The following is a 20,304-nucleotide window of genomic DNA, read 5'->3' on the forward strand; positions in this document are numbered from 1 at the left end:
TTGTTTTTTAGAGTTTTTTTTTTTTTTTTTGTGGTGGTTGAATATTGGTTTATGTAAATTGGATGGCTGCGATAGAAGTTAATGAATGAAACATTAGCTGTGGGACTGGAGGAGGTACGTTGCCATCAGCGAGCGCCCTGTTTCTCCAACACCAGGATCTGGTTTCACACACCTGTCGACATCCAAACACTGTGCTGTGTGGCTCTACATTATTTGTGGGTCCGCTTATTTTATAAGGCAGTTTTTGTTCTGAAGGAAAAGAGAATGGATCTTAAACAGCGGAAATCAGGAATTAGATGATAGAGGTTTGAAGGGATGCCTGTGTCATGGGCACAGAGCGAGAGGCGAACGAGACGACAATCGGAGATGAGGATGTGTCTCAGACGGACGCTGCCAGTGTAAGTAAGATGTATCCTAATGTAGTGTTATTTTTATAAGAGCATGGTGACTTAAACTATAAATCCTGTCACATTTGAAATGGGAATAAAGCGGTTTCTCCAGATGAAACCCTGGAGATTTAAGTGGACATAAAATCAAAACCTTTTAACCCTCATCTTTTGTCCTGTTGGTTGATTAAATATGTGTAAAATAGATTAAACTTTTTTTTCCCCCGTGGGAATCTATATCCTGCTAACTTGTGATGGATTAAATGCCGCTTGCACAGTATGGGATGACACTGAATGAATAATATATGTGCATTGGGTAACTCAATGAGAACTGAGCGCTGCATCTGATGGAGTAGCTGTCAGGCATTCTTCACAAACTAAAAGTGACCAGTAATGGAGCGTCATTACCTGTAGACACAGCTAAATGTGATGGTTTTGTTTAACTTCATCAACATTGATGTTCTTTCAGTGCATGCTGTGACCCTGTACTATTTAAACACTTGTTCACCCACCATCTCTGTGCATTTGGGACTGATTAGCTTATTTTTCAGCCTACTGTAATCTAAATTAACTGACCTGCATAAGGTACAGTGATGCAAAGAATAGTAGAGGCATGGTTATGCCCTCTTGATGTTTTCTGCAGTAATTTAACCTACTTATGGTCCGCAAAGAGATCCAGCATCGCTCTCTTGTGCCCTTTTGCCCCAAAACTGAATCCTGAGATCTCTAATACACCTGATAAAGGATCGACCGTATCAAGAGACACTTGTTTGTGCTTTCCACATCATTTCAGCATCATTAGCCACATTCCTATTAGAATCCACACAGGCTGAAGTGACAACACGAAAGGGCAAATAGAATTTACTGCTCCCATATTGGCACTTTGCATTAGAGTATGAATGTGTTCCCTCCCTGGCTGTAGATTGCAGATGTGTCTGTGGAGGTGGCCACAGTTGATCACGCTCTGCAGAGGCTCTACAGGAAGTACAGGAAGACGAGACGTAAGCCCAAGGGACTCAAGAGGCTGTGGGCCTATCTGTTGAGCATCCGGCACCTCACTGTCATCATCACAGCAGTGGTGTTTGTGGTGGTGATTATCATGTGGTCGCTGCTGTGGGTCTTCATATGTAAGTGAGAGGATTCTTTTAATTAAATCTCATAAAAAATTATATCAATATCTTTCCATCTTTTCCAGTGCATAATTACAATACTACTTTACATTGCACCATATAATGCACATTTTGACAAGATTTCTTTAGTTCGCAGGGAAAGCAACAGTGGAGTGTATTTTGCCGGGATGTTCCGTGTTGCCAACGTGGAATTTATCCCCGAGTACCGCCATGAACAGTCCAGTGAGTTTGTATCCATGGCAAACAAAATACAACACGTGGTATGTATGGCTGTAACCCAGTTTATTTACATGATGGTTAGTACTGAACATGAGATCTGAGTGTCTTACGGTTAATTGCTGGTGTCTCCTAGGTGAGCAATGTGTACAAGGTGTCCTCAGTAGCCAGACTCTACAAGCAAGCTGTCATTTCAGACCTCAGGTACAGTGGGTCTGTTAGTCATCATCATCATCATGAAGCAAAAAGAGGTCCAGCTGATATTTATGCTTCAGATTGTACTTTGGATGCCAGTTTTAAGCATCAAGACTTATTTACGACTGAGCAACACACCCTGTTTTTAAAGTTCAAATGTAAACTCTGTTTTCCTCACCCAGTAACAACAACAAGGGCGGTGTGCTGGTTCACTTCTGGATGGTGTTTGTGGTCCCTCGACTGAAGAGCCCAGCAGTGTGTGAGGAGTGTGTAGGAGCCATTTTCAGAGACTCGGTCCACACCAGCATGATGAACAGGTCCTCTGTAGGCTACCTGCTGGGTCTCCCAGTGGATATCGACTCCATCCTCATCAATGGTGTGTCACGTGTTTACATGTGCATCATAAAACTGTATATCAATGCAGAGATTAATAATTGTGTCTTCCTGCAGCTGTTCAGCGATCAGATTATTCATCAAATGGAGCAGGTAGGTGAAAATACTATATATATAAAAGTTATTTTTATTACTGTATGTCATGTAGTGTGTCCATGAGTTTTTTCTCCTCTCCTCCAAGGCTCTCAGTGTGTAGATAAGCTGTATGCTAACCTTCCTGGGGCAAGTGTACCTTTAAATGTCTTCTCATCATGGGGTGGTGTGAATTGCCATGTAAAACTCACCGCTGCCCCCGGCTCTCTGATCCGTCTGACCGTCACCTTGCTCCTCATTGAGCCCAGCGACTGTGTGAATGATGCCCTGACTGTGTACGATGCTCTGCTGCCCATGAGAGGGCGCATTCTGCACAGGTGAGTGTAGCTTCCAGACAGCTGATTTCTCGCCTTATGTGATTAGGCAGGCCTGTTGTCTACATGACAACGGAACTGTTTTCCCACATATTAAAGCTGCAAGCAAATCAAAAGGCTTCTTGCCATATGCCACTGTATTTTCTCTAAAACATAAACCTTGAAAATACTAATAGCCCTATAACATTCAAAAGGCATGTAAAATAGGTGGCAAATAAAGTTAAATTCAATTTGCAGAATTTTAAACAAAGCAGAGGTAGTTCAAGGGCCTCTGTAAAAGGGGAATGTGTGATACCACATACCACTTCTGGACAAAACGTATTGTCAGTAATTGGAGGTAAACTCTGGAATAGCTTGCCCCTCCCAATAAGAGAGTGTCCTACATTCAACACCTTTAAAACTCACTTAAAACATTGGCTCCTAGCAAACCAGAGATGCACTCACTTTTAACTGTCACACATTTCATCACCCATACACTTTCACTGTTAAATTGAATGCACTATAGAGGTGGATGAATAATGTCTTTGTCATCATGTATTTTTGTTTTGTTTTATTTGTTTGTTTTGTCAATGCATATGTCATCATTGTGTGTACCTTTTAATTTATAGTGAATGAGTGCTGTATGACTGCTGGCTGTCTCTATGTTAATCCTATGTCACCTGCCTAGGGACTGCAGATGAAAAGTAGTTATTTTTTTACTAATTCTGGCATATTTACATGGTGTTTTTTATACATCAATGTTCATAAATATGCATGATCCTCATCAAATAAACCAATAAAATAAAAAATGATGTGTATCTCTTTGCTGCAGGCTGTGTGAGTCAGTGTCCAGCTCCTTCTCCCTGGTGTCTACCTCCAATGTCATGTTGCTGTCCTTCAGAATGACCAATGGCAACAAGAGCTTCAGAGGACACTTTGAGGCCATTGCTGAAGAAGGTATGACACTATTACCTTGTTACTGTATATGCCAGGGGTTTACAACCTTATTTAACTATGTATTATCCCTCCACACAGATTCAATATGTCTATGAGCCGTGAGCAGTTGCATACAAATTATTATTTTCCTTCTCAAATGTTTTAGTTTTTTTTTTTAAAGGCCTGATTGAATAAAACTACCTACAATTTCACAAGAAAGAAGGAAAATAATAATAATAATAATAATAATAATAATAATAATAATAATAATAATAATAAAAAGTTTTTGATTCTCCCTTGTTTCATTTATCACTTGTTGCACTTTCATTTGACTCTTTGTAGTTTGGCTTATTTAAAGCTAATGTACTTGCACTTACTTCTTGTTGTCTGGAGTTTGTACCTTCAAGGTTGAAAGCACTTAATTGGAAGTGTCAGCTAAATGACATGTGATGTAATTTAATGTAATCATCTTCTCACTGATATTTATCTTAAGAACACTGCTGGCCGGGGTGAAAGTATAATCCTTAAGTCTGTCTCTGTCTGTCTCAGTGTGTATGTCTCAAATTGAGACCCACATAAAGCCTGACATCACTGGTCAAATCTACAGCCCCTTCCACCCCAGCCTTCTGCCCCCACAGTGCTTCTGCACCTGGAAGTTTGAGGTAGAGCGCACACACACACACCACACATACATGACAAAAGTTCTTCTTAACCAGTGACTTAAAATATCTTTTATTGATTGGTTATTCTGTTTGTATTGTATTCTAGACCCCTAACAGTGCTTTAGGAGTTGCTCTGCAGTTTCAGAACTATGTATTGAAACCAAAGGCCATGGAGGGCTGTGAACACGGCTGGTGGAAGGTCAATGAAATCATGTAAGTGGATGCAGAAGAAGAACAAGAAGACATACTTTAATGATCCCTAAGGGGAAATTACAGCTGCATGCATATAAAGGAAAAATCCAACTCAAAACAAAATTTACACTCAACTATTTCATATATTTTTGTCCATTTTTATAAATATCTACAACCATAGACAATGTCTTTGGATATATTATTTAGTAGATTAGGTATTTTAGCATTGTATTCAACTGTGCATTTACTCCCACAACAACATCCTGTGATGGTTGGTTGATGGTTGCTTTCTCTCCGCAGTTTCTGTGGCAGCTACGTGGGACACCACACGGTGTTTCGGATCGCTGACCACAGCCCAGAGGTGGAATTTCGCAGCAGCTCACGTAACTCTGCTCAGCCTTTTCAGGCGTCTTACAGCAGCTACAATATCAGCCAGCGTAAGCACTGCAGGCCCAGAGTATGACTCATTGTAACAGCCAGGATATACTGCAGTAAATGACAGACCATAGGTGTTTCATTGTACTCCAGGGTGGATGTGAGTTACAACATGGACCTGTTTTAGAAAAGATGAAAATAATGATGTCAATTTCTTTTGTCAATGTTTTTGTGTCATTCACATAGTTAGCATAACCATTGAAGCGTCTTGTGGTGTCATTTAGTCGTAACATAAGGTGTAGTTATGCACTTAACTTGTCTATTTTAACCTCTCTTTCCCCACTCATGTGTGCACCAGCCTGTCCAGAGAGCCACTTCCTGTGCTCCACAGGACTGTGTGTGGAGAAAAGTCGACGCTGTGACGGCCTGGACGACTGCCAGGATGAGAGTGACGAGGTCTTCTGCTGTAAGTCGTCCTACAAGTAACATAGTACTGGTTGTTTAAGAACAAATGGCACTGCACTGGAAAAATGTTGCATATCTTTACAGCGAGGCCAACAAAGAACTGTGGTGGCAACAGTCCTCTGCATCCTTTGTATGTATGCAATGGAGAGACAGACTGCACCAATGGAATAGATGAGATCAACTGCACTCAGGGTATACAATTTTTATTTATTTAATATGTATGCCCTTTCACTGTTTAACCACTAATAATAATATATGTTCTCTACTTTTGTCAGAAACAACCTGCTCTGAAATCAGGTATCAATGCAACAGTGGCTCCTGCATCATGAAGAAGAACGCAAAGTGCGATGGTGTCCATGACTGTCAGGACCACAGTGATGAGGCCGATTGTGGTGAGCGCTATGCATTATGCTGCATGTGCACATCTTGAAGTTGCAGCAGAAAGAAAAGAAACTTCAATAATATCACTACAGATTGTTTTATAATCCCACCTCCACCCCTTTTTCTAGTAATATACATATCATGCAACTTCATTATCTTTAAAGTGACTCCAGTGCCAACATGTTGTATGATGCAATGGTGCAAAACCGTTTATCCTTTGTAAGACACTGCACTCACAAGATTAATTTCCAAAATTTTAGAAAGCTCACCATTATGCATCAAACAGCTTTCATATTTTTAACAACTCTTAACAGTTTTGCCCTGCATGATTTAAAATTTGAACATCCAGTTTTAACTAAATATATGATGAATTGTGGAGATAAGATGCTGTTAAAATGCCATTTCCTCCAGCTTTCATCACTACCGCTGCCTGTCAGGAAAATGTCTTCCAGTTGTTTCACTAAAAAAAATGGTTCACTGATTTATCAGCTTAAGCCACATCAACACATTTGGTTATGTCCCACCTGAATGGTTGGCTCTTAATGAAGCAATTGATACATAGTGATTATACTGCCACTACACTGCCAGTTCTCTGCCAGATCCTTTATGTGGCTTCATGAGAACGTTGTTATTTTAAAATCCACTGGGCAGCGTGCTCCAAACCTGCTGACCTGCAGCACTGAGGTGACCCAGCTGTAATGGCTCTCTCTGTTAGCTGTTATTTTATCATGATGGGGTCTCAAGGTGATGGGAACAGTCTTGTCTTTGATCACTCACTGATACTGGGCAATACTGTTCGTGGACGTGTGTGTGTGTGCGTGTGTGCGTGTGTGCGTGCACGTGCGCACATGTCAAAGCTCTACTTTTTAATAAGGCGGCAGTAGACCTGTCTGTCACGGTGATGACTCAGCATGTCAGCATAGAAAACACACACTCATATTGTAAACTTACACTGATACAGGGACACTGTGCACACATAAACCCCTATTAGAGCTATAAACTGCACATAATCACAATAATAGTATAACATATATTGTTTTGTATCTCTCACTGTATCTCTTTTGTTACTGGCAATAATGTCTTGAATTTTAACGATAGTTTGACAATATGTAATATCCTGCACATGTCCATATATTCTGCGTTCTGTGCTCCAACAATAAAACCAACGCCCAGTATAATTTAACCAATAAAACAACACAATCCCTCACTGTGTACTCCTCAGCCTGTGGTCGTCCCTCCTTGAAGAAGGTGGGTTCATCTTCAGGAGCTGAGCGCATCGTGGGTGGAGATAACTCTGTGGAGGGGGAGTGGCCGTGGCAGGTTAGCCTCCACTTCTCTGGTAACCTGTACTGTGGGGCGTCTGTCCTCTCCTCTGATTGGCTCATCTCAGCAGCACACTGCTTCAGCAAGGAAAGGTCAGTCACTCTCACTGCTGATTAACAACTTCCTGTAATTGTTATATGACCACTGTAATGGCTAATGTATGAAAAAGAAAGAAATAAAACCCGAGCAGTGCACAAGGCTCTGATAATACAGTGGTTCCCAATCAAACCCCATTACATGTTTTGCTTTTTGCGTGGACACAAGTTGTGAACATTTCAACCAGTGTTTTTTTCGTTCTTAGATTGCTTTATTTAAATGATTTTTTTCAGATGCCTAAAGATGTAAAAGTATGCAGTATTTCACAAAAAATAAAATAAAAAATAAAACATAATTTTGTGTAGAATAAATTACTTGTATTAACTATTTATTTATTTAACTTTTTTCTTTATTCATCTTGTGACCCTTCAGATTTATCTTGGGAACTCTTGCAGGTTCCCAACCCTCAGGCAACCCTCATCTGGCAGTTTATTACATCACCAGTTTTTATCACATTTCAACCCATTTATAACATGTTATCATATCATGACATATTGATTAATCTGGTAATTATTACATTATCAGGTAAAAGGCTTCTGCCTCATATTTTTTGAACAAACTGTCACTTACTGTTCATATCCTCTCGTCTGTTTTCAAGTTTTATTAGACACAGTATATTCTGCAAAATGTCCTCCTTCAGTGATCCCTGATATATATCTCCACCAGGCTGTCTGACCCACGCTACTGGAGCGCCCACCTCGGCATGCTGACACAGGGCAGTGCCAAACACGTGGCGGAGATCCAGCGGATTGTGGTGCATGAGTATTATAACACGTACACATTTGACTATGACATCGCCCTGCTGCAGCTGAAGAAGCCCTGGCCTCCCTCCCTCAGCCCGCTGGTCCAACCTGTGTGCCTGCCACCCCCCTCCCACACTGTCACAGACAACCACCGCTGCTTGGTCACTGGGTGGGGATACCGGTCTGAGGAGGGTGAGCAATGCTTTGGATAGAGCTCAGTTACTTTTATACTTTAATATAACTATTTTTTCCCTGAGGGGGTTGGTCTGACAGGGCTGGTTTACATGCAGTGTTCTAAAAACATACCAGTAATATGTCAGTTGCATGATCTATGTCCACATCTTACCCTGCAGACAAAGTGCTGCCCTCAGTGCTGCAGAAAGCACAGGTGTCCTTACTGAGCCAGACTGACTGTAAGAAGAGCTATGGACCTGTCTCCCCACGCATGCTGTGTGCTGGGGTCCCCTCTGGAGAGCAGGACGCCTGCAGGGTGAGCTCCCATCTGACTGAATCACCCATAATCACCTGTATTTAATTTATACAAGCAGATGTGAAGCATTAAAAGTCGTTTTTTGAATTTGTGTTCTTTCTGCATCAACTGCTCTCTTTGTGTCTCAGGGCGACTCAGGGGGTCCTCTGTCCTGTCAGGCAGCGGGCGGGGGTCGCTGGTTCCTGATTGGCATTGTTAGCTGGGGGGCGGGCTGTGGCAGACCAAACCTGCCTGGGGTCTACACCAGGGTCAACAAGTTCACCTCCTGGATCTACAGCCATATCAGCTGACACGATGCAACTCTTATTCATCCAATGACAGCAGATGTTTAGATCGCTGACACCTAATAATAAAAGCATCATCAAATACTGTGTATTTTATTTAAAGCCACTTCTACTTTGTTGAGGGTGTCGAAGTCACACTTTTAACATATTTCTCCTATGCATTCATCAAAATTCTTATATATCCCTGCCAAGTTATTAACAGATTTAAAACTCTGCTACTGGCACCTTATAATACAAGCATCATCAGATACTGTGTGTTTTTTGAAAGCCACTTCTACTTTGTTGAGGGTGTCAAGGTCACACTTTTAACATATTTCTCCTATGCATTCATCAAAATTCTTATATATCCCAGCCAAGTTATTAACAGATTTAAAACTCTGCTACTGGCAGTCCCCAGCATTGCCATTAGAATGCTCTATCACATTCTAGTGTGACTATTTAACCTAAACCCTTGTACAACACCGACATGAATACTGAGAGCAAAGACAAAAAGGCAAAAAGCATCAAGTATTTCAACTTTGTTTCTGTATTGTAACATGTACTGAAACATTAAGATTGTAACTTTATTCTTTCAAAGATTGCTACTTGCTGGAAATGCATTCATACATCATTCAGTAACATTTTTAGAGGCAACATTTTTAAATGGTAGAAAGATACAACACATTCCACAATAAGGTCACAATTGTGACAAACCTTAAAACACACCTTTTTGCCTATACTTTTCCATGAACATATTAATAAATAATGATTGATTATTTCAAAGGGTTAATGACACATGATTTTGATATTTTAAAAACTCGGAATTAAATGGGTTAATAGCTATTTGTAATATCAGTAAAGGGCAAGCAGGAAAAGTGCTTTGAAATATTTTAATTATCTTCAGGTATCTTCTATTCCTCCATCCAAGTCTGGGACTAAAGCCTAAGAGCATGTTATGTCCTGTTACAGCCTTTGTGCCAAAATTTTTAATTGCAGGTTCTGTCCTGCTTTGCCTCCCCAGCATCCAAAGGCACAGCAGCCAAACTCCAATTGTAATACCTCGCACACGTTTCCCTCAAGCACCCCTTTGTCCCTCCTAGCTTTACTCCCGCATACACAGCGAGGAAGTTTCCCCACAATATCTGTCGCACGGACGGTTGTGCGGATTGTAGCCTATCCTTTCATAGTGCTCCCATTGTCCCCGCACTGCATTCTGGGGCTCCGTGTGACACCTCCCGCCCCGTTCAGGTAAACGGGAGGCGGTGAATGCCCGCTGCATCCGAGCCGCTCAGGTCGGATTTCTGCGCTTTTTTCAAAGAAAGCGACAGCGGGGGTTTCCTCTCTCCATCGTTTCTATGAGGTATTGTTGCATATCGCCTCTCCGGAGCTAAACGGGACAGTGCTATGAGGACTCTCCCCAAAAGCAAAACTTGCGAAGTGTACTGCGTCTCTGGGCATGGACATTCAGGCTGCACCGCACAGGTAAGCCTCCACTGTGCTCTTTTCATTGCGCGTAAAACGACGATTGTGCCAAGAGGGACTTGGGAACTATTTTCTAAATATATTCTGTATGTATATGTGGCGAAATGAGTTTTTTTTTTTTATTGCAATACCTGAAGGATGCATAATAATCAGAACCTATCAAACCGAGTCAGCCATGGTTCATCTTAATTGCAAAAATCCGTCTCTATGGGTATGTGGGTGTCTTTCTCATGAATGTCCATATCTGGGTGAGCCACTTGATTGAGTGCTGACACCGCAGAGCCAGGCCGTGGGAAAGCAGACTCGTCTAGCCACGCTTTGTCTGCTCCCCCGGGGAATCCTGCCAACCCCTTAAATGTTTTAGGAGATCCTTTCAGCTCAAAGATGTTCACCGTTACTCTCCCTAAATCAGTGTCTGCTCCGCCATTAAATCAATGTCTCAGTGATTTTGGCAGACAGGCTGCATTTTCTTTATTGCTGGGGTCACATAAGAATAAAATGCCAACAATTAGAAGCAACTTGAGCACAGACATCAAACGCTGGTATGATATTTGAGTCATGTCCTTGTCTCTGGAAGGGAGAGGGGCAGTTGAAGGAGCCCACCCAGTCACTGAGCCCCCCCACAAAGCCTAAGAATCAGGCAGAGCAGAAGGTAGAGGGGGGGCGAGCTCCAGCCTGTGGCTCCTGGAGGAGATGGATGTTAGGTGTCCTGCCTTTCTTTCCCTTCGCTGCTGCCATTGCACTGACTCTCCACTTCTTTACATGTGAGTACAGACCTGCTTTGGTGTCTCCTGTCCTTAAAATGTGTTTATTTTGACTTACACCTACAGTCACACAATTGCACCTGTCTCAAATCTCTACCTCCTTCTCTCCAGCTCCGCCCTCCTCAGTGTTCTTCCTTGGTGGCAGCCTGGAGTTCCCAAACCTGAGCTTCTCCTCAGAGCTGACTAACTCCACCTCCCCTCAGTTCCGCCTGCAGGCTCAGGCTTTGAACCATTATGTAAGTGGAACGATGGACTTGTCCGTCAGTGAATGACACTTTAGAGCCCTGCTTGACCTTCCCGCTCAGGCCTGATCTTGCTGCTCTTACTTGATATGGTTGACTACATTAGCTACTAGTGTCTTTTCTGCGGCCCCGTTTCTCCTTCCCATCATCCTATTTTGTTGTCTGTCTTTGCATTCTTATTTGTTTGCTTTCCTTTTTATCACCTTTGTCCTCCTTTTTTTTCCTTTCTTTTTTTGCACACCACTTTTCTCTCCTCAGTCCCTCTCTCTGTCTCTCTCTGGTGGTGTTAAATGTAAAGCTGAAACGGGAGCTGGGCACAGTGTGTGTGCGAGTTCCCGAGACCCCCAGGGACAGGGCCCTTTCAGGGTTGAGGACAAGCCTGGCATTTGTGAGTCCAGCTAGGCCCAGGCAGCGAGAGTGAGAGGAAGAGCAGGCCTTCAATAAAAACATTGTCTGTGTACCTTTCACACAATCAGCCACTCTGTGTGCCGTACACTACAGAGAGGAGGTGAACCTCAGTTTGACGCTGGGGTTGAGAGGGAGAGACAGGGCAGTAGGGCAGGCTGGGATGACAGAGGGATTGGGGGCTGGACAGAGATATAAGAAGGGGAATTTGGATATTGGAGCAAAAGGTCAGATGCATGGCTGAACATTCTTGCTGAGCAGTGGAGAAATGATGAATTGGTAGGTGTAAATCCCTGAAAATCTACACTAACATAGTGTAATACTCCTTTTAATCAGGGTCAGTTAGCAGACTTGTTAAATGGTTATAGTATCTGTCCATCTGTTCATTAAAGAACAGGTGAACTCAAGGCCAGGAGTCCATACCACCCAGGGTCCTACCTCTACACGGCCACCAGGTAGAGACACAATGGAGCTCTGTGCTGCTCAAAGTCAACATACACACACACACTCACACTCATAAACACACACACACGCACAAAAACAATGCTTAATGCTGTGGTTAAACTCTGGCTTCATGTTCGAACAGGTGTGTTCATGTGTTGCTTGCACAAGAAAAGTGACCTCACTTGCACTGCTGTGATGTCACACCTACAGTACTGTAGTTTACAGTATGTGGTCAATCCTCCTTTTTTGCCTTTTTGTATTTTTTTGAAAACAGTTCTCAGAACTCTACGATTCCTCGCCGTGGAGCTCTTACTACCTGCACTCAGGAATTACTGCTTTTAGGTATGATGCACCAACAAAAAGCTTACTGATTAAACTAAATGTGCAGCAGTTCATACATAAAAGGGACATGCATGACAACAACATACTCAGCTGTATGTCCCCTGCAGAATAGCAACATTGTAAACCCTTTGTGTGACAGTGAAGGAGCGGAAGGGCTCAATGTCTTCTACTGGAGTAAATTCTCCGCCCCGGATGACGTTGCATTGGCGATCCGGAGGTCCGGCCCAGAGAGGCTGCAGCGCAGGCTTCCTGGCAGCAACAAGGTGCTGCGGGACAGCCGCAACGAGCAGCGCTATTACATGGAGCAAGATGACGACATGCTCCACCTGCTGGGTAGAAACTCTCACTGTACAGTACATGCATATTAACCACACACATATGCACATGTGTAGGTTTTTGTCTAAAACTTTTGGGCTCTGTAGTTTCATCAATATGCATATATTAGCATATATTACACTATACAATAACTACTAATAAATAGAAACTTATTTATAATTTTATAAATAAGCATTAATTATGGATTTCTATATGTGCATTGCTGTAGAGTGATACTGAATTTCAAGAGTATGTTGACTGGATGTTGATCTGCTGTGTGTGTATTGTGTATGTAGGTTTGGACCCTGATGACTTTGAATCAGAAGAAAAATCAGACAAGAGTAAGAATCCAAACAGCATCCAGAGTGGGAAGTGGCAGCTTGGCTTCCAAGGTGAGGAGCGCATACATCCGACGTTATGTTACAAAACGTAAAGATCTGGTTTCTAAAAAAGACAAATCTGAGAAAAAGTGTTATTGACAACTTTTATGGTTGCCATTAATGCAGCTTTCAAGGCCTGAATGCCAGGTCTGCTGACAGGACAGGAAAAGTTGCACTAGACTTCATCCATCTTGTAAATATTTCCATCCCTTTCTCTATCTAGCGATGTCCTTTGACCTCTATGCAAAATATGGCAACAACCGCACCCTGAGCCTTGTGAATCCCAAGAAGCCGTACTACCAGTGGCGTCTTCGCGTGCCGTCAGGTCATGTGGTCCGACTGGTCATCCTCACCCTGCATGGTGCCACGCCAGGAAGCTGCACTGCCCACAAGCTCTCTGCTTACGACTTCTTACTTCCATTACAGAACAAGATCATCGCACGGTAAAGAATTTTTTTTTTCTCTGGTGCTGCACTGAGCTCATCTCTGTAATATATGTGTGAATTTATGTACATATGTGTATGCATATGAATGTGTATATGTATATTATACACTTTTTTATGTACCAACATATATCTGTACATCATAGTCAAATGTTTTTGTTCACCTTATTCAGCTTTGTTGTCCTTATGTTTTTAGCTGTTATGTGTATTTCTGTGTATGAACTTTGAGAGCAACAAAAAGATGGAGTAAAATTTCCTGTATGTGTTTACACTAACCCTCACATTTTAGTAAATATTTCATTATATCTTTTAATGGGACAACACTGAAGAAATGACACTTTGCTACAATGTAAAGTATTAAGTTTACAGCTTGTATAACAGTGTAAATGTGCTTTACCCTCAAAATAACTCAACACACAGCCATTAATGTCTAAACCGCTGGCAACAAAAGTCAGTACACCCCTATGTTAAATTCCCATAGAGGCAGGCAGATTTTTATTTTTAAAGGTCAGTTATTTCATGGATCCAGGATACTATGCATCCTGATAAAGTTCCCTTGGTCTTTGAAGAGAGAGACTGGCATCGGGTACTTTCCATAAAATCATCTCTCAATGCAAATCAAACTAGCTATTAGGCTAACTGACATAAAACCATGCCAATCTCTAGGTATGGTGAAGGGCATGTGATTATGTGGGACTATTTTAATTCCAAAGACCAAGGGAACTTTATCAGAATGCATAGTATCCTGGATCCATGAAATAACTGGCCTTTAAAAATAAAAATCTGCCTGCCTCTATGGGAATTTAACATAGGGGTGTACTGACTTTTGTTGCCAGCGGTTTAGACATTAATGGCTGTGTGTTGAGTTATTTTGAGGGGACTGCACATTTACACTGTTATACAAGCTGTAAACTTAATACTTTACATTGTAGCAAAGTGTCATTTCTTCAGTGCTGTCCCATTAAAATATATAATGAAATATTTACTAAAATGTGAGGGGTGTACTCACTTTTGTGAGATACTGTATATACATATCCTGGATCCATTTACCTGTCGCAGGTGGTGTGGGCTGCCTATTTCGGGTTCATCCCCTGTTATGAAGCTGACATCCTCTGGAAATGTGATGTTGGTCACCTTCTCCTTCAGCAGACAGCGGGATGGAGCAATCTTCAAAGCTTACTTCCAGGCCATCCCAAAAGCAGGTTTGAGTGCTCTCACAAACAGACAAAAGCGTGCGCAGCACTGTCTAAGTTCTACAAATCTTGTGTGATATGTTCACATTCGCGCTGGAATGATTTATTTCCACTGATTAGCATATGTAGAGCAAAGTTGCCTTGGAAGGGGAGGGACTTAACTCTGTTGTGTATTCTGTGCGCTTCACTGTGTCACCATCTCCACCTGCAGGTTGTGGAGGGTCGATTTCCTCCTGGAACGGCTCTATTTCCTCTCCCTACTACCCTTCCTATTATCCTCCTAACATAGACTGCACCTGGACACTACGGGTGAGTGTATGCATACACAATAATAATAATAATAATCATCATCATAATAATCTCTCTGACATATGTGTCAGTGTGTGTGTTAATTGTGGAATAAGAAAGAGAAAGTGGAATGTAAGAGAGGGAAAGAGTGAATCATCCCTTTGTCATTTGGCCCGTCCACATTCCAGCATGTGAGCGCTTTCTTCTTAGTCATCTTTGGTTACTTTATCAGGCACCGTTGCCAGGATACCTGATCTCCATGACGATCGTGACGATCGACATTCAGGATTCCTCGTCATCAGACGGCTGTGAAAAAGACTGGCTGGACATCGGAGGGGTCAAGTGAGTTGTGAAATCATGCCCATCAGTAAGGGTTAGGGTTAGCATTTCATCCACATCAATCATATTAAAAAAATGTTACACTTGCTGTAAGTGACATGATCTCATTATCTCATAATTGTTTAAGACATTCCATGTTTTTGTGGCTGCATATGAGTAAAAAGTAAAATCCCTTACTTTTTTGCTCTTCTGCATCAAGACTGTGTAATCCAGTGTCAGACAGCAGCAAAAAGCGAGTCTACTCCTCTCCTCTCTCCCTCCACTTCCATTCGGACGAATCTCTCACTCACAAGGGCTTCTACTTGCTCTACCGAGCCTTCTCTCCAGAGGGTAGTAAGTAAAATCTGACGCTTTCAAATAGGTAGCCCTCTCTCACTGTAATTTGCTTAGAGCCTCCTGATACAGTGTGTCATTTCTGAAGGAACACAGTTTTTTTTGTTTCCTAAGCTTACATTTCAAACTAGTGTACTTAGGGTCACATATCCACATTTACGCCAAAATTGTAATTCCAGAGAGTACATTTGAGTTTCATCCCTGCCTATCTCCAGCCTGTCCTCGGCATTTTCGCTGTGGAGATGGACGCTGCATCCCTCTGAGGAAGGTGTGTGATGGAGTAAAAGACTGCTTAGATGGACGAGATGAGGCTAAATGCTGTAAGTCTGTTGCCTGAAGACACTATTGTAGATACAAAAGGGCTGTTCACTTGACCCACACAGTCTTTTATTCTTAACATTTAATCTGAAAGACATGATCTTTGTGCTACACTCAGATTTGTATGCGTTTGTGTGTTTCTATGTGCATGTTTTGCACATATGTGTAAAACATGTAGCATCCTGCAGGCCAGGTGAAGTGCTGTGTGGGAATGGCCAGTGTAAGCCTCAAAGCAGCCAGTGTGTGAGCCAGAGCAGCTGTGCAGACAGCAGTGAAGAGGGTGCCTGTGGTGAGTAGACTGTCACCGTTGCAACACATGCATGTGTTTGTTCGTAGTTTGATGATTAAAACATGTGTTTGTTTCCAACAGGTAAATGTTACCACCTGTGTCCCAACAATGTCTGTTTGCCAAAGTCTTCAGTGTGTGATGGTGTTATTGACTGCAAAGACCGCAGCGATGAACTCAACTGTACCAGAGCGTGTGAGTTTTCATGACATCAGACAACACTGGTTACACTGACTGATCAATTTAAGTGTATTTTATTGCAATATGTTGTATTTTTTTAAGTACATTTATCTTTATTTTAAGTGCCATTTGTTTCACACTGCCTAATTATGTAATTCCTTCTCTTTAGACCTTAAAGGCTGCTCCTCATCTTCATACAAATGTGCCAATGGAAAGTGTCTAAGTAAGGTTAACCCTGAGTGTGATGGAGTCAAAGACTGCGTAGACGGCTCTGATGAACTGCGCTGTGGTAAATTCTCACTCACAAAACTCAACCTTATACTCCTGTAATTGTGACTAAAAACTGAAAATGCTCAAAATTTCTATCATGATTTTTGTCTCCTCCTCTGTCTCCCTCTGTGTCCCAGGCTGTGGCACCAGGCCCAGGAAGCGTACTAAGATAGTGGGTGGCTCTGATGCTGTGGCTGGGTCATGGCCATGGCAGGTCAGCCTCCAGATGGATCGCTACGGCCATGTATGTGGAGCCACACTGGTCGCCAACCGCTGGCTCATCTCTGCCGCTCACTGCTTCCAGGACTCAGATGCCATTAAGTAAAAAAGACACCTGGAAGGCTCATTATGTTATCCATAATTCATGTGTGATGTCTTCATGCATGTTGTGTCTGCAGATACTCAGATGCCCGTGCATGGCGGGCCTACATGGGAATGCGTGTGATGAATACGGGGAACAACGGCGCAGCCACCAGACCAATACGCCGGATCCTCCTCCACCCGCAGTATGACCAGTTTACCTCCGACTACGACATCGCACTTCTCGAGCTCAGTGCTCCTGTCTTCTTTAATGACTTGGTGCAACCCGTGTGCGTCCCCGCGCCCTCACACACCTTCACAACAGGGACCAACTGCTACGTCACAGGCTGGGGGGTACTCATGGAGGACGGTAAGACCTAAAGTTTGTTTTGAAACAAACGTAGATTGCGGACAGTATAGACAAGCATCATGGCATGGTCAAATGTTTCATAATACCACATGATGTTTCCATTTTATGTTTGTTTTAATTAAAGGTGAACTGGCCTCTCGCTTACAAGAGGCCTCAGTGAAGATCATCAACAGGAACACTTGTAACAAGCTGTATGATGAGGCTGTCACTCCCAGAATGCTGTGCGCTGGGAACCTGCAGGGAGGGGTGGACGCCTGCCAGGTGAGTGTGTGCATCACTGTTGGTGTGTCTTCGCACAAGTACGAATTTTTGGAAAAATAACTTGCCTCAGTGAATTCAATTTCAGTTTGATTTCCCAGAGTTTCTCTCTTAACCACAACAGAATGTGTCTCTAATCAGAACAATTAAGACATTCATATTTCTCTTGGTCTTTATGCTCTATGTCTTCTGCATTACTACTTCCAATACAGGTTGAAGACTAAAGTTGGCCAATGTGAAACTGTGAAAACATTATTGGACAACAAATGTATCGATCATAATTACATATCAAAAAGATTAGATACCACCATAAACAACATTTAGATCAAACATATTAATTAGCACAGTAACAGGGAAACTTACAGAAGCCGAGGATGGCCATCCTTGCAATTTTTGTTTTGTGATGTCAGAGATAACAAAAGCCTAACGCTACATACAGACACAAAATCAAGCATTTTATCTGTATCCGTTTAGAGATATCTCAAAGTAAAAGTCCCATCAGCTCGATCTGGGCCGCTTGATTGCATTTCGCATAAATGTCATTATATAATTGGTGCACAATAGTAGTAGCATCAGCTGATTTGAGTGACGGCTGGTTTGACTGCAGTGCATGATGGTATGGCATTCCTGATCTCTGATAAACATAAATATTAAGAAGAAACAATCTTTTGTGATAACAAATCTCAGCAATAAGCAGCAATTACCAGTTAGCTTATTAACAAATCACAATAAAAAAAGACCCTTTATTAAAAAAGAAGCCTACAGATAATGCAGCTATAAGTGCATTTGTGAAGTAGATAAAAGAAGTGCTGAAGCTACCGGCTGATGGCAGAATACTGCTTATGCTCAAGTAGCTCACATATTCTCTCATTGGATTTCTCTCTGCGTGTCTTGAACTTTCTGTTATGAAAAGTCATTTCAGTTGCTCTGAAATTTTTTTTATGTCCTTTAATTTCATATGTTGTTGTCTGAATGTGTATCACTGTGTATGTCTGTGGTCTCAGGGTGACTCAGGAGGTCCGTTGGTGTGTCTGGAGCGAGGCAGGCGGTGGTTCCTGGCGGGGATTGTGAGCTGGGGTGAGGGCTGTGCGAGGCAGAACCGTCCCGGTGTCTACACACAGGTGGTCAGGTTCACTGACTGGATCCATCAGCAGACTAAAGGACAGGTGTGACTGAACACCACACTCACATGAAGAAAAAATGAGACAGACTTAACACACAGGACCATGGTTTCAGACTTGGAGACCATTTTCAGATGGTTGTCATGATTGCATGACAACACATTCAGTCAGTTTTTGGAAGTGAGTCCATGGCAATGACCAGCAGGGGCATCATCCCTGCTCCACATCAACCAGCTTCCCCTTACAATCTCCAAACATTGACAGTGGCTATGTTGACATGCACAAAATGCAGTAACTAACCTGGTTATTAAATTCACTTTGAACCTGTGCAGATTTCACATGATACTTTAAAATAAAAACATTTTATTAGCTTTTAGTTTGACAGCGAAAGCTTAAGTCTCCTTAATCAAATGGACAGATGAGGCCAAAGTACAACAAATAGCAAGTTTACCCTGTGCATGTAAATGTAGCCAATCACTTCCTGTTTTCCTACCCACCCTCTTATTCTTGTCACAGCTACATTGTTCACTACAGAGATAGTGACCATGTCAGGTGTTGCAGACAAAAATCACAACAGTCCTTTTATTGAACGTGGAAAGAGTTCTCTCCCCACACACATGTAACCTTATATTTTTGCCCTTATCTACATTCGTCCATGTACTGTATGTGTGTTCATGACCGACTGTATGTGTTTAAGAGTTGTTATTGTGCTGTATGTGTATGTATGTGCATTTGTATATCATGAGTTTATCCTTATGTTCAATATATTCTGTAACTGTAGAAAAGTGAATAATCCCTCAGTAGGAGGTGATAATATATTTTGCATTTCACTTTTACTGTGATTTAATTTATCTTTATGGTGCCACCTTTGCACTTCATGTTCCATGAAAAGCATGATAATAGCTCCCCTTACAACCATGATTCAGTTGATGCTGGCATAAGGAACAAATAAGTTTATCAGGAGAAAACCTTACCAATCTTTGTCTATGCCATGGTCTATGCAGACACCCATGCATGTTCCCGTGTCTCCTGCTGCCCCTCACATCACCACCCGGTGGCCATTCTGCATCATTGTTCATTTTATGTCCTGAGGGAATGATGCACCTTACACCCAAAGGATTTAAAACATACAGTTTGCATCATTGTTTTATGATATCAGATATGCTTTTACATTAAAGACACAATTTCCAATGCAGCAGGTCTCAAAAAACTGTTGCGTTTGTAATGACATTTATATTTGTTCAGTTGTTTTTTTTTACTATAATGTCCAACAGTGAAATTTGCCTTTTTTACCTTTTTTTATTTAATGTTGGGCTGGTAAATCTCTATTGCTTCAGCTGTACCGTACAGCAGTTTGGAGTCAGTACTTTTATATAAAACATCATCTGATGACGTTATGGTGCGAGCAAGAAATCACCTTTAAACTAAGGTTTCCTGTCTAAGTGGTGAGATCAGTATTTGTCTAGTTGTGTAATGTGTGGTATGCTCTTTAAGGAGATAAAAAAAAAAAAAAATGAAAAAAGATCGCAGTTTGAAATGTGAGAAACATGACTGTCAATTTGTTGATGAGGACACCACCCGTTTACCCCCATGCCTACG

The 20,304-nt window shown here is 42.0% G+C and overlaps 1 protein-coding gene across 1 annotated transcript; it reads left to right on the forward strand.

Annotated features, from left to right (window-relative positions):
- Window positions 1-7: 7 nt before the first annotated feature.
- On the forward strand, window positions 8-20,095 carry LOC120552707. The gene is made up of 37 exons (XM_039790931.1): window positions 8-398; window positions 1,309-1,513; window positions 1,646-1,776; window positions 1,869-1,936; window positions 2,110-2,303; window positions 2,378-2,413; window positions 2,502-2,730; window positions 3,539-3,663; window positions 4,192-4,304; window positions 4,411-4,517; window positions 4,797-4,933; window positions 5,230-5,337; window positions 5,421-5,528; window positions 5,612-5,728; window positions 6,940-7,132; window positions 7,803-8,071; window positions 8,233-8,369; window positions 8,498-8,657; window positions 9,993-10,114; window positions 10,692-10,878; window positions 10,990-11,114; window positions 12,244-12,311; window positions 12,451-12,644; window positions 12,923-13,018; window positions 13,230-13,449; window positions 14,509-14,651; window positions 14,854-14,951; window positions 15,163-15,272; window positions 15,469-15,602; window positions 15,818-15,922; window positions 16,099-16,209; window positions 16,291-16,401; window positions 16,556-16,675; window positions 16,794-16,977; window positions 17,055-17,326; window positions 17,451-17,587; window positions 18,589-20,095. The coding sequence occupies exons 1-37, from the start codon at window positions 327-329 to the stop codon at window positions 18,754-18,756; spliced, it is 5,214 nt and encodes a 1,737-aa protein (XP_039646865.1). The 5' UTR covers window positions 8-326; the 3' UTR covers window positions 18,757-20,095.
- Window positions 20,096-20,304: the final 209 nt, after the last annotated feature.

The sequence above is a fragment of the Perca fluviatilis genome, chromosome 22, assembly GCF_010015445.1.
Source record: "Perca fluviatilis chromosome 22, GENO_Pfluv_1.0, whole genome shotgun sequence".
Taxonomy (NCBI): domain Eukaryota; kingdom Metazoa; phylum Chordata; class Actinopteri; order Perciformes; family Percidae; genus Perca; species Perca fluviatilis.